General features: G+C 36.8%; 1 protein-coding gene across 2 annotated transcripts in view; it reads left to right on the forward strand.

Annotated features, from left to right (window-relative positions):
* The window catches only part of dysf (neuronal PAS domain protein dysfusion), a 395,946-nt gene that overhangs the window by 64,224 nt on the left and 316,879 nt on the right, over positions 1 to 14,843 (forward strand). The window contains exon 1 of one of the 2 annotated variants that reach the window (XM_090375455.1): positions 1,867 to 1,965. The exons of the other annotated variant lie outside the window; for it this stretch is intronic. Coding sequence (XP_090231581.1) covers positions 1,928 to 1,965 — 38 coding nt within the window. The 5' untranslated portion in view covers positions 1,867 to 1,927. Of the gene's footprint in view, positions 1 to 1,866; positions 1,966 to 14,843 lie in introns of those variants that run through there. 2 annotated transcript variants of the gene reach the window in all.

Below are 14,843 nucleotides of genomic sequence, written 5' to 3' on the forward strand. Positions count from 1 at the left end.
AGCTGCTTAATTTTAACCGTGGTTACAGATTCGGTTTTCACCGCTAGAAGTGACTGACAGACCATAGAAAATTTGTTTTGAAATAAAACGTATGTTTGTTAATTATGTAAATTTATTTTCGAATAAAACTACCCGTAAACAGTTTATTGTATAAACTGGTTATGGGTGGCCGCATGCTGGTATATTTTCTTAAGCGTGCCAAGGACACGCCTACCACGTAACCTCGTGGTAGGCGTGTCCTTGGTTCCTCGTTTCTGACCTACGGCATATCGCGTTACAACTTTTGAGCAACAGGCGAGAAACCATTAAGTGGCCCCTCAAGACCGTCCGTTGGCATCTCCGTAGCCAGGTGGGCAGGAGCAGCAGTGCGTAGCACACGCTTCTTGATCAGACCGGGGTTCGAGCCCGTGACCACCAAATACGGAGGATGCGGAAAGGTCAGGAAATGACCACCGCATATCCCCGGATCAATATGGCCTTAGTTGCTAATGGTCTAAAAACCAAATAACAACAACAACAACAAGACCGTCCGCAGCAGTTTTAAAATAGTTTGGAAAAAAAAAGTTTAGAAACCACTGACATTGATTATGAAACGTTACAAAATACATTAGAAAGAGAGAGAAGGGAGAGACTATTACCATCCTTTTGCCGATTCAGTCCTGTGCCCGGACATACATCGAATTGCCCTTGCAACGGTTCTACGTGCCTCATTTGTTCTATTCAAAGAAATCAGACAAATAAAACTGTACTTGGAAAGGTTGTTATATTGTTCAGAATTTGTGTCAAGGCGACTAGTGTCATGAGGCATTAGTATATCATGCCTGTAAATTGCATATATAACTCGGACGCGATATGAAACAAAAGTCCACAAAATGATCCTCTCATCCCCATTAGAAACATTTTTTGAACTTCAACCAGCGATGGAATCGAGCCTTTTTCACACTGTTATAGATCGGCGACTGGTACACGGCACTGTTCGTGTTGGTAGTGCTTTTTTTTTTTTTTCATCGGCTTCTGTGGCCATAATGCACCTCCCAAAGTTTTTGCATTTTATTCTGATCCAACCCCGAGGCGGGATTCGAACCAGCGACCTTTGGGTTCCAGGCACTTTACCCACCTGGCTAGCCCGGTCGGCTTGGCAGGGTAGTGTCATTTTATTTTCATTACAAATAAACAGCATTTTATATTAATCTTTCTCTTCCTTTACCAACAGACCACATTCCGTTAGGTATACGACTGTATACAAGAACCTGGGCAAAGATTTATTCCGGCGGGTTATTTTGAAAATGCCCTTACGAGCTCTCAGTCCGTTATAGCGATATCATTCCATATATTGGTGAGTGAATTTAAAACATTTTAATCGATTCTCAATTTTAATTCCACTCCAACCAGTTTCTCTCTACCTTTGCGTCCTGAAGTGTCATTGGCAGCGCAAATAACAGCTATTCAGTTGTTAGCGTATAGGGAGGGACCACTGATGACATGACTTACCAGAGTTCTGATAAAATAAAAAATAAATTAAAAAAAAAAAAAACCGCCAGTCCCAAAGGAATCTGATGTGGAGCGCGCTCTCTCCAGCCACGTGAATCTGTACATCTCCGTTACTTGCTGCCTTGCGAGATTTAACGTCGTTATCCGCAGCCTTCAGAACGTCACCCTGCTTGCCGTCAGGTATTCGTCCACCAATCAGGCGTCAAGGAAATAGACGACCTCTCTGCGGTAAGCAGCTGAGTCGGGCACGGCGGAGCCAGGTGCAGCGCGCGCGCACTTCTGCAGACTCTGGCGGAGAGGCGGGCTTGTGTCTGTGTTACAACAAGTTTACAGTCGGATGTTTAGTGTGAAGCGAGTTCCTTACAATTGTGTGTTTACCAGGCGTGGTGCTGTCCATGCTGCGTGAATAGGAAGTACTACACTATCCACTGGACCCATGCTGGCGAGTACATCCAACATCCTCCAGATGTGCAGGTAAGAACACTACCGTTTCCATGGAAGTGTAGGCTAAATATTGTCGCTGTAGTGGGGGAGGTATCCCTTGGATCCGGGAAGAAATTGATAGATGTTCACTTCTAATTATTTGTAAAGTCTAAAACAACATTATCACCTTGTGCTTCTTTTGCATTTATTATTATTATTTTTTCTTAAGGGTTTTTATGAAAATTACAGTACTCGCAAATAATGTCTGAAGTTTATTCTGACTGTCTTTTCTTGACAGCGTCATTGATCACACACACACACACACACACACACACACACACACACACACACACACACACACACACACACACACACACACACACACACACCGACTTACAGATTTTAAAGCGAAATCAAATTTTTCAGATTTAGGGCATTTTCAGATTGGGCTTTTTCCCCTCCTTTTATGAAAAATTGTTACTGATTTCTTAAGCTTAATCTCTCTGGGGTGGAAGGTGAAATTGAAAGTAGAAAAATCAAATACCATGTGATGACCTGGTCTAAATACTTTTAATCTAATAAATTTTGTTATTGAATATTGACTCTCACTATTAAGTGGAGAATTATCATGTCATGGTTCTCCAGTGTCAAATTTTGGGAATCAGGGTTAGGCGCCTACGGGATATTAAATTAGATGGCTATCTGAAGCAAAATATTCCATGAAAGCATATTTATTTAAGAGATACTGTATCAAAAAGTTCGGAAAATTCAAGTTTAGTTTGTATTAATCAAGGAGAGCATCTGCCAATTTTAACGTTCCTTCTCTATTTACCATATCAACAAATACCTGTAGTTTGACAATTTTGATACAATTTTGACTTGTGTAATCATAGCTTAGGCTTTCACGGAATTAGCTGAGTTTGAGCTACAACTCATAGAATGATGATGACTATCAATTATAATACAGAAACGTTTATTCGGCTGTACCCAACTACAAGTGATTGTGCTTATTTATTTCAATAGGAGCTGACTTGTCCTTGATCTATGTAGATCATTATAACCGTAAAGATCACTGACGCTCCAAGTCACCTCTCATCTTAATTTCATTTCATAATTTTTTATGCACCTGTTCAATTAGAACACAATTTACGTATTTCATAAATCAGCTTAACTGATTAATTAATATTAATATACTTGTAAGGTGATAAATACTTTTCGGCTCATCCTTTGTTTAAACTTATTTCAAATATTTTTTAGCTTCCCTCAGAAAAGATCCATATTCAATGCAGCGGAAACATCATGTCTGATTTTTCATTTAATTTATTTATCGAATCTTTGTTAGATGATCTCGAATTTGCGAAGTCAGAAATAAGCTGTTAAATATGATGCGAGTAGCGTCGATGAAAATATTGTCCTATGGGTTTTGGAATCATCGTCAAAAAAAGTGTCTTGACACTAATACCGTATTTTGTACCTATCTATCTGTACATAGAAAGCGATAACTTTCTGTTTGTCGTTAAGCTCGTTAACTCTTGCCTTCCTTTAAATATCAAGCATATCCGAATTATATTTATTGATTTCTCTAGATTCTACATTATTGGATTTCCGATTTAGAATACTGTTTATGCAAAAACCAGTGTAATTCTCATTCTGTTATAATCAATGGTGGGTATATAAGCTAAAGGATGAAAATAAAAGAAAATAAGTTGTACTGAGTTGAATTTAATATGGTTCAGTCCAGTAGCGGATTAAGGTCGGTTGAGGCCCCGGGCGCAGAAGAAAATATTGGGTCCCTTAAAAAAAAGAGAGAGACAGGGAAAATAAAAATACATGTTAACCATTTTTTTAAATAAATAAAAAATATTATGTACTATTAATGTTTTATTTTCAATAAAATTTGAATATAATATATGTATAATATAATTAATAATAGCATAATAATAATCACAAAGTTTTGAACTAATAGTTGAACATATTAGTTCAACTAATTTGTTGGGGTTTTGCGTATAAAGTTGGGGTTTTGCGTGGGCCCTTCAGAAGTCGGGGCCCAGAGCGCGCGCCGGGTGCGCCCGCCGTTAAATCCGCCTCTGGTTAAGTCATATCCTTTTCACATTAGCTGATATAATAAAGATTGATAATAGATATATGTGCAACTAATAGAGTTCTCCGATACAAAGTATCCTTGGAATAGAGAACCTCAGCTCATCCATGAATGAGTTCAAGGAAGACAGCAAAATGGTTTGCATACATGAAAAGAAACAGCTATTTACACACAGCGTTTCAATTAAAAAGCGTTTATCTTGCTAAACTTTAAGTTGAGTCTGTTTGTCGTCTGGAACTTTTTTGTCGTATTTGTGCTTAATTTCCTTAATTTAACATTAAAATTGAACAGTGTTAGTTTTTTTAGATTTTAATTATAATTAAATCTAAAATTTGCCTAATTCACTGCTAAGTGTTAATTTTTGATAAACATTTCGAGGAATACTTGGTCATTGCTTGCGGAACACCGGTTGAAAAACAGTGGTCTACGTTATGGGTCGCTTATTTTGTGGATTTTGTACTCTGGAGCAGACTTGAACACACGGGCGTATGAACAACCACTTGGCTATTGTTTAGTACGTCCCCCAACTATAGAGATCTTCACAGTTGCATTTCGTGTAAGTATCGCTCACGATATCCTGTCACGGATGAGTGTTTTTATCACAGCCCGATTAGTGAGAGTTAACAACGATGCTCCCAAGATTTGTTCCTTTTTCTTTACAGCGCTAGGGCGCCATTGGTGCATTCAACAATTTCAATTTGCCAAAAATTGATCTTAAATAATATTTGAAGGTGCTACAGATAATTTTCTTCGGAAAAGCTATTCACGTAAAATATCAGGTTTGAATTTCTTTTAACCTGGTTCATTCAACTTTATCTGAAAAGACTGAAATACTTATTTCATTTTTATTCTAATTAATACGGTTTTTTTTTTTAATTTTTCAGTGAAGTATTTTTAGATATTTTAGTTCTGGTTTTTTTACTCAATGCATTATGTCAGAATGCAAGCCGTGCCACACAAAAGTGTGACTTTCTGAACAAACATTTTAATCTAAACAACATAGTTGTTACTTTTTTATGTTTAACTTACGCGTTTTTAACTTGCTATTTAATTTTTTTTTGCACTCAAAATTTCATCGACTCGGTCAGATACGATTTTAGTACCCAATATACCATGGAAGAAGGAATAATTTTATTATATTTTACTTTTATTTGTTTTGAAAAACAGCGTGTCAAAAATCCCAGAATACGCACATGATTTTATAAAAAAAATCAGTATCATTAATAATATTTAAAACAGAATGCGATTCGTGAATAAGGGTTTTATTTATTTTTCCTTCCTTCCTTGGCGAACTGACCAGTTTGTCATAGTGATCAAAGTTGCCTTCATAGATGGTTGAGGCTGACAGTTTGAAGAAAATTCAAAGGCCTACCAGATATCGATAGGAAGAGAGAAACGCATATGGTAGTGTGTGTGTTTTGATTGATGCAACGAAAGTTTCTGTTTTTTTTTTTTTTTTTTGTTTTTTTTTGCTATAGGGCCAATACTAATACTAGCGCACCAATTTACATAGGGGTTTATCTGGTGTGTATATAGCTGTATAGGTGAGTGTATTCGCCTGTCAGTTTTCACGTTGTGTGGACTAAAAAACCAGGAATGACTCATGAGTTATTCCCTGTTAAGCGATCTCTGGATGAGTTATTCCTCATCAGGGGTTCGCTTGACTACAGTCCCGATGGATTTCATGCACATAGTCTAACGTAAGAATCCTTCCCGCCTCCGACAAGATTTGAATCCAGACCCTCTCAAACGAGATAGGGAGCGCACCCACTCTAGCGTCCATGGAGGACATGAAATGCGTGCAAGGAATTTTCTGTGCATTTTTGTCTAGTAATTGAATGTATATATTCTGATAGCATGATTATCGAATATTGTATCCAACAGAAAGAATTGGATCGGTTAATGACACGGCCCGAAAAATGGCAACTAAAGTTTTATGCATCTAAATATAAAGTTATGCATTTTGGGGAACAGAAATCCTGGACTCCCATAGTAGTTAGAAGGGAAAGAAGCTAATAATGGTTCTGGACAAAAAAGACTAGGAGTTATGATTCATTCAGATGCAAAATTTTCCATGCAGTGTAAACAGACGGCTGGGATGGAATATGGGGTCCTTTCCACAATTTACAAGGCTTTTTCTAGTTATTTGGTTTTTTTTTTTTTTAGGAGCATTAGCAACTAAGGCCATATTGCTCCGGGATATGCGGTGGTCATTCCCTGACCTTTCCGCATCCTCTGTATTTGGTGGTGACGGGCTCGAACCCCGGTCTAATCAAGAAGCGTGTGCTACTCACTGCTGCTCCTTCCCACCTGGCTACGGAGGCGCCTACTTTTTCTAGTAAGGAGAAGGACATCATCCCTCTATACAAGATGATCGTTATACCGCACTTGGAATATTGTATTCACATCTGGAGACCGCACCACCCAAAAATGTACGGAACTTCTATAGATGGGTCAAAGAATGACTTTTCATGCTGAAATTTAGCTGTTAATTTAAGAGAAGCTGGTAGGAATTAAGTTTTATTTAGAGTAATCTTGGGCGCAGCGTGAGTAACTCTTTACTTTGAATTGATTACTCCCGTGCGGTCGTAGCTGGGCTTTTAAAACCTAATTATTAGTTTATACCTGTTATGATGCATCGATTATCATAGCAGGTATTAAATGAAAGCTGTTCATAATAAGATTTGAAAAATAGATATGAAAAATATTGCAGGGTTAAGCGATGATTTCAGCATTCAAAGTAACTGTGTGTGTTTTCACAGCAGTAGTGTTTAACATTTGCTTAAACTGCTAAAAAAATGTTAAACTGCTACTGCTGCGAAAGCAGCAGTAGCAGTTTAACATTTGACAGTTAACATTTTATTAAAGACCATTCATCTCGCTTTCAAATATGTTTACTTTTGCTTAAAGTAAAAAGATGACCTTCACTTAGACTGAAAACTGTTAGCTGCGAAACCTTAATGATTGATGATTATTTTGGGAAAAAGACAATAAACGAGACAGCTTAGAAATACCCTGAGCTGTATTAGAATTAATAGTGTTCATCTGCGTTTTATCAGATGTCTGCAAACGTTTAAGAATTTTGGAGAACTTAGCGAATATATGTCAGAAGGCAGTGCCAGAACATGAGTAGGACCATATTTACAAACAAGCATCTGTCTAACAAAAGCATTCCTAAAAGAACAATAAACTGATTTGAAAATATTATAAATTAAATGGTTATTGTGGAACAAGAAATTAACTTCTCACTTTGGGATGTAGATACACTTCCATCTGAGTAAACCCATTTGCACGTATCACTCGGGGATGCCGTCTTAGTTATCGAATAGTAACTTTGTATTATGTGCAAAAATTATTGAAATATCATTGAATGAATAAGGTGCATATTAGTATTTATCTAAATATTACACTAGATCATTTCGCGTGGAATTTTTAGCTATGACTTAAATTATTATTATTATTATTATTGTTAGTAGTAGTGTTAAAATAATTTTATTCACACAAGCCAAAACACTACTGGAGACAACCTCAGGGGTGTGTGAGTTACATTAATCACGTTCTACATTAATTTTCTATAATTGACCCATATAAATGAACCTATTAGGCTAACACTATTATTACACTGGACTTGAGTTCACATGGTGAAAGAATTGCTGTCCTAGAGGGATCCCAAATAGCTACATCTGAATGGCTACATCTGAATTATGGAATAGGTTTGAGAGAGATCTGAGAACAATAGGGCCTTATCCTCACAGAATCAGTTGGCATCAATCCTTAGGATATTGTAGACACAAAACCCAAGGTTACGAGAAGTTTAAGTTTACTTAGGAGGATAAGTATTAGGAAAATTTGGGATCTGCAGTTATTTCGGTGGGAATTATCTATTGTATTGATATCCGAGATGTCATTCTGATCACTAATAAGTCTAGCCACCTTTTTTATATTCCTTGCCATGATTACACCGTTGGATTCAGCACACAAAATACATATATACATATAAGAAACAGTTAAATACAAATATAAACTTCTCCAGAAGATTTTAGAGATATTCCATCTCTCTAAAACCTTCTGGAGAAAGTTTAGAGCGATTCCATCTAGGATGAATTGCGAGTCTGTGCCGGTTAGATGGCTAGTTGAAGATATCCACCACGGGAGATCAGCTTTGCTACAGTTGAGGATATTGGTCGGTCCTTACTAGTAGAATTTACAGGGATTCATTCTGTGGAAGTGTAGAGAACATTTCTGATTGATTTTCCATAAGTGATCGTATTCTCATAAAAAAAAAAGCATTGGAAAGAATTCTCCAAAAAAAAAATAAATAAATAAAACTTGATTTAGCAGCAGAAGTGCGACGAGTGGAGAAGGTACCTTACCTTATAATTTCTAAACTTAGAACTGCATCCTCCTGTACAGTAGAGAAGAAGACGTTGTGCAGGGGAGTGAAAAGACTTTTAATCGCATGAACACAAACAAGAAATTGCCACCCTCCACCCAAAATATGGAAAGGTTTTCTGTGTTCATTTTGTCACCTCTGAGTGCAGAGACGCACAGATGTGCGCATTGTCATGGAGAAGCAAAACCAGATTGATCCGCCTCTCCTTGTATTTTTCACCCGAATTGTAGCTTTTAACTTTGGCATAAGGCTTGCATAACACTTTTTTGAGGCTAACACTTTTCCAGCTGATGCCCGAGTTCGAAACTTTTTCGTGGTTGGAGATCCCGCGTGCTTCCACTGCATTATTTTTATTTTGTATTCAGGATCATAAAAATATAGGCATTGTTCATCATCAAACAAGATAAAAATTCATCTGAATTATCAATGATTTAAATTTTCTTTTGATAACTCTTAATTTCTAATGTTTATCATGAATGGAAAAGTTTCAGGGAATCCATCTTGCACAAACTTTGGTCATAGCCAAATGCTTATTTATTATTTAAATTTTTTTTTTTTTTTTTCATGGAAATGTTGATTACTTTTTCAGGTTCAGGCTTACTTCACTTGTTTTGTTTTCCTAAATTTTTTTCTTCAACGATTGCAGTTGTTTCAGAATTTATTGCTTCAAATGGCTGATCAGACTTTGGATCATCGTCGACTGACTCATGTCCTCTTTTGAACTCTGCCGGCTATCTTACGGCAGTAGCCTTATTTGGTACACTACTGCCGTGATACTTTCCAAACACACTGGTTATTCTTTCTTTCATGGATTTTTTTTAGTAATCAAATGTTTAGTAATCAAATTTTTGGCCAGAAAGGGCGAAATATTTGATCACTGAACGATTTGCTGGATATTCATTCGTCTTTTGCGGTTTCTAAATTGAATTATCAAAGTAATCTATTCCACAATTTATTAATACATTTTATATACCTTTTTCTTAGAACTTTTTTGACCACACATTGTAGAATTTGCCTCTTGAACCCGACATATCTCGTTTTTAATTAATATTTTGGTTCTATTTTTACACTGACATTAATTATAGCCCGATGGCTGCTGGTTATTGTATCTTAGAAATCTAATATTAAAAATAACAGGAGCATCTTTTTAAATAACTCGCCTCACTACTTTAGGTTAAATGATCGTGAAAGATATAAATTAAAGAATTTCAAAATTTATGAGATGTAGGTTTGTTTTAAAAGCCGACCTTATTCATCCTGAAATGCATTCCACAAGAAGTGTTCTTATTTTTTTAACCTAAAAATTATTATAAACTGAACTTAATTTACTTAATGATGAAACCTGGGAGGAGTTACTTCTTTGAAGTAATTCCTTATAGTTTTCTTTCATTCTTTTTTTAATACTTTTTTTTTCATTATTTTTTCAAGAAGAAGTATCATCAAAGAAGATTTCAAAAGGTACTGAGTGTTATGTTTGTTGCCGTTCCCTGACTGGAGGAATGAATGGGCAATATGTCAGATTCTCGGAAACGAATTAGTCTCGGTTCATTCACACTTAAAAGTCGTTGCTTTTGATAGTTTTACTCTATATACAATATATTATATATGAAAATCATGAATTATTACTATTTGCTAACGCGTCTGAAATGTAACGCACTGCGTACATTAACCAATTTGTTAAGCAAGTTACGTCTGGTAAGTTTTAAATTGGTTTCGTTATACCTTTTATGATCATTTAGCCCAACAGACAGTGAGGTGAGTTACTTAAAAAAAAAAGAAGAATTTTGCTATTTTTAACATTCGGTTGTATTTTTAAGAAATTTTCAGGATTGCTTTTGTATAGCTTGACGAAATCTAATTAAACAAACATTTTTGTCGGTAGTATGTTTGCTCACTGGTTCACGCCTAGGCGTCCTCCCCTCATTATTTGAATCTCAGAAAATTGAATTTTTATTTTCTAAATTTTGTTAACCCATCATCACTATAATAAAAACAAAACAAAATGCAGAAATAAATAAATATAGTATAACATGTCATATTATTTGCCACAATTACCATGTCATTAAAACGTCAATACTTCACACTCTCTCGACGTGATCTCAGCAAAGGCCCTAATCAAATGTCAAAGTGACACTCTTTTGTAATTGTGTGACTTTTAAATGCGAAAAATTTTTAGTGGTAGGAACCCACAAATCTCACAGCGCCTTAGCGCAATAACTGAGGTTAACCATTAACATTATTAGAATTTAAATAACATACCTAAAACTTTATCGTTGCTTTCGTTTCTTCTTCTTCTTCTTCTTCGTTTTCGTCATCTGTTGCTTCTGTGTTTAGAGTTTTTGTGTATAATCCAAAAGGGAAAATGGGAGATGGATTTCCGGATGCCTGAAATTAATATTAGTATTATGCTCGCTAAATGAAGCAAGGAAGCGAACTTTTTATTCTGCGTCTGCTAAAAAAAAAAAACAAAAATCTCAATCACTGATACCTTCCCCGGTGCCAAAAAGTGGCTATCCAGTTCAGCTTTGAATTTTGTAAAACTGCCTCCATCATTGTGACGGATAATTTATTCCAGTGATCTATAGCACGTTGCCCGAAAGGAAACTTCCTGAGATCCAGCCTGCTGTTATTTTCCGCAATTTTGCATTTGTGCCTCCTGGTTCTCTCATTTACCAGTCAAAATATACCTGCTTTGTTCTTTCTATCGATTCTCTTCAAGGCTTTATGTACTTCTATCAGGTCCCACTTTTCCTAAGATGTCAAGCTGCAAAACTTTGCAGCCCTCGCCTTCCAAGCTGCTCTTTAAATTTGTATTGATTAGTACCCACTCACCAATTTGGTTTCCCTTTTTTTTTTTTTTTTGAGCCTGTTCTAGAAGCTCTATGTCTTTCTTCAAGTGGCCTCCTGAACAACACAATATTCTAAATGCAGTCATATCACATTTAATATAAATGAGACAGTCACTCCCTTTTCCCTACTTCCGAAGGGCCTATATATCATAAACGGGACACTACTTGTTTCTGTGAGTTATTCCGTGTTTTTCATCCCACACATCGTGTAAATTGGCGCGTGAACACAAATTTTTGTAGACAAAACACGCAGCACTTAATTACGGGACCGATTATGGGTTACAGTATCCTTGTCATTTATCCCACTATCAACATTGTTATTATTATTATTATTATTTAAAAACTTTTCTACTTTTATGATATTTTTTCCGTCCGTACGGGGACGGCTACCAAGTGCATGGGGTGACTGGTTGTGTCCGGTTACTATTATTATTATTATTATTATTATTATTAACTGTTGGTCGAAGAAACTCTTACTATCCTACAGGTATTTAGGACCGCGGCTTTCTGGAGTTCCATCTAAGGGTTGTTATTATTATTATTGTTTTTGTTCTTATATTATTTCTCACTGATGTGGGTTCCACCCTGTGACCGGTACTGGTACCAAGTGCATAGAGTGGTTGTTATGTCTGGTGTTACTGTTGATCGAGAAACTCTCTGCCTATACTGCAGGTGTACTGGATTACGACTTTCTGGAATTCCTGGTATGTGTTCTCTGGGAGACTTGTTACTGCTAGGCAGTTATATTAGGTCTTTGGCACGATACCGGTGGTTGACATGATGATCGGGATGGTCGTAACTTGTTGCATAGGCTACATTTCTTTGACTTCCTGTCTTAAGTCAGTGTACTTCCTGATCTTTTACTCCTAGATTTTCTGGAGGAGGTTGCTGGTGTTGAACATCGCTATGTCAATCAGATAAGTAGTTTTGTCCTTCTTGCCGACAAGGGTTTTGCCCGGTCTGTTGCGCGAGATTGTCTTGTTCGTTATTATGGCGCAGTCTCAGTACAGCTTGTGGGTCGGGATCTCTCTTACGGCCTAGGATTCGCACTTTTAATACGGTACACTTTCTTTCATGAACTGGTATGTGTCCGCTGGCTTCTGATGTATTATCCTGGCTACCTGGTCGTGTCTATGAGTATACTCCGTCAGGATGATCACCTTGCCTCCTGTGATGATGTGTTGAATAGTTTCTGAGGCCAGGTGGCATCGTCGACATGTGTTACATGACACTCCGGGCTCCTTGTCGAGGTATTTTCTGTAGTTCCTATTGTTGATTGCCTGGTCTTGGATGGCGAGCATGAATTTTTCAGTCTCGGGGAAGAGCGTCCCGCTCGTGAGCCATGCATTGGAAGTCATCTTATCTCTGTGGTCTTGATGGAGGTCATTGTAGTTCCACCATGGAGTGTCTTCTTTGCCCATCTTTCTAGCTTCGTTTGTTCCGTCTGAGCGGAAGGGGACTTCTCGCTTTGGTTTAGTGAGGTATACCGCTTGTCTAACTTTCTTATGGCCTGGTAGAGTGCTGCTTTATTTTTCTGTAAGTAATCCTTCAGATTATCTATCGCTGTTTTCTGTTGCTCGATGAATTCTGTTAGGCCCCTTCCTCCTTCATTTCGAACTGTTGCCAATCTCTCCACAGCTGACTTCGAGTGGTGTTAGCGGCTCTTGGTCATCATTGTCCTTGGCTTCTCATGATATCCTCCAGCTCGGTGTTACTACAATCTATCATCCCGAAGGACTACATAGGTGTTTATGGCTTTAACTGTGTTCCCTTCATTCAACTTTGCTTTGAGCACGCTTCTGAGTCTCTGATGGTATTTTTCCGTCAGGCAGGCCTTGATCTTCTTGTGGTCTAACTGCTGAGCCTGAATCATCCCCAGGTATTTGTAGGTTTATTAATATTATTATAAACATAGCATCTGCTATATTTTAACAACAAATTTATAAATGTGAGCGAATTTATTTCGGACTTCAGTAATTTCGCTTCCTTTTTACTTAAGCCGCTTCTTTCGCCCCGACAAACTGTTATTTAATGGCTTGTTATTGTTATTTGTTTTTTTTTAGGAGCATTAGCAACTAAGGCCATATTGCTCCGGGGATATGCGGTGGTCATTCCCTGACCTTTCCGCATCCTACATATTTGGTGGTCACGGGCTCGAACCCCGGTCTAATCAAGAAGCGTGCCCACCTGGCTACGGAGGCGCCTTATTTAATGGCCCTACAAAATCTAGTTGACTGTGGACGGTTATTTTTCCAAGTGGTTTTTCGAATTTCGGTATCGTATTTATTTCGGATTAACGAAAAAAAATACCAGAATTATTTTTTGTGCTGTATTCAAACTTTTGTTTGTATTGCCTGTAGAGGAAAAAAGGGGTTACATATAAAAAACTAAAATTTTTACTGTTGGAAACTTTCTGCTCAAACATTTAACTAGTCTTCTAGAAGTGAGATAACAAACCTTGAAGTTCTGTTTTCGCGATTAAAGTGGATTATTTGGCGAGATACTACTCAGATTTAGCTTTCTGCACTTGCAATTAACCGGAATATATATTATTCCCAGATTACCTATCATTTTATTGTATTAAGTTGATAACTTCAGACGTTTTTTGGAAGTCGATTTCTGTGGAAGTAGGACTACAACTTTCTTTAGAACTATTAGTCTTACTTTGAAAAAAATGTCAATGAAAATAAAAGTTGGATCGTGATGGGCAAGATACTTTTATGTTTTTTAGCTTAATAGTTCTGCTGGGATCCCTATAATTGGATTATTAACACTTTTTGAAACGTTTATTTTGTTCATTTTCTCGATAATATGTGCAATTTCACCATCCTTTTTAAAATTAGGTGTTTTCTTCAAAAATACTAATAATATATATACTTCACAAGTCATAGTATCTGCATTGAAATGATATGTGGATTACTATTCACATATCATTTCAATGCATTTAAAAAAAAATTGAGATAAAATGCCCAACTTTACACCTCGAAAAAAATTTATAATCCTATAAAAATGTGTTGCGTAATTTGTATAATTCAGATGTCTAACAGTCATTATCAACGTTGATGTTCTTTTTTTTTATAAATTCCTGTTTTTGTATTTTTTTGCTCTTCTCTGATTTTATGGCAAAAGTTCTACTGTGAGACGTCAAATGCGGCTGTTGCCATATTAACACGGCCATAACGTATCTGAAACAAAGGATTTAAGTTTGTTTTTCTAATCTTAAAATGAACCACGTCTAGGAGGAGGGCAGCCAGTCATTGGAGCCTAATTTGCATTGCGAAATGATGTGGTAGTCCATCAGAACCATGTTTCTACCCCCCCTCTCTCTCCCTCCCTCCCTCCCTCCCTGCTGGGAGATTAAAAAACAAACAAACCATCGAACATTAATTTGATTGGAAAAACATTGTTGCCTTTTAAAGTTAAAAAATAACTACTGCGTTAGTTTTCTTTAGAAGACACTAACGCAATATGTGCTTCTCTCCTAAGCTCCAGTTGTGGGTCATTGATTTTCACGCAATGGGCCACAACCACTTTTAGCCAAGCAGACATCCAATTACAGATATTGGATTTTAGACAACGTAGAATA

The sequence above is a fragment of the Mastigoproctus giganteus genome, chromosome 6, assembly GCF_048544385.1.
Source record: "Mastigoproctus giganteus isolate SK-2022 chromosome 6, ASM4854438v1, whole genome shotgun sequence".
Lineage (NCBI taxonomy): Eukaryota > Metazoa > Arthropoda > Arachnida > Uropygi > Thelyphonidae > Mastigoproctus > Mastigoproctus giganteus.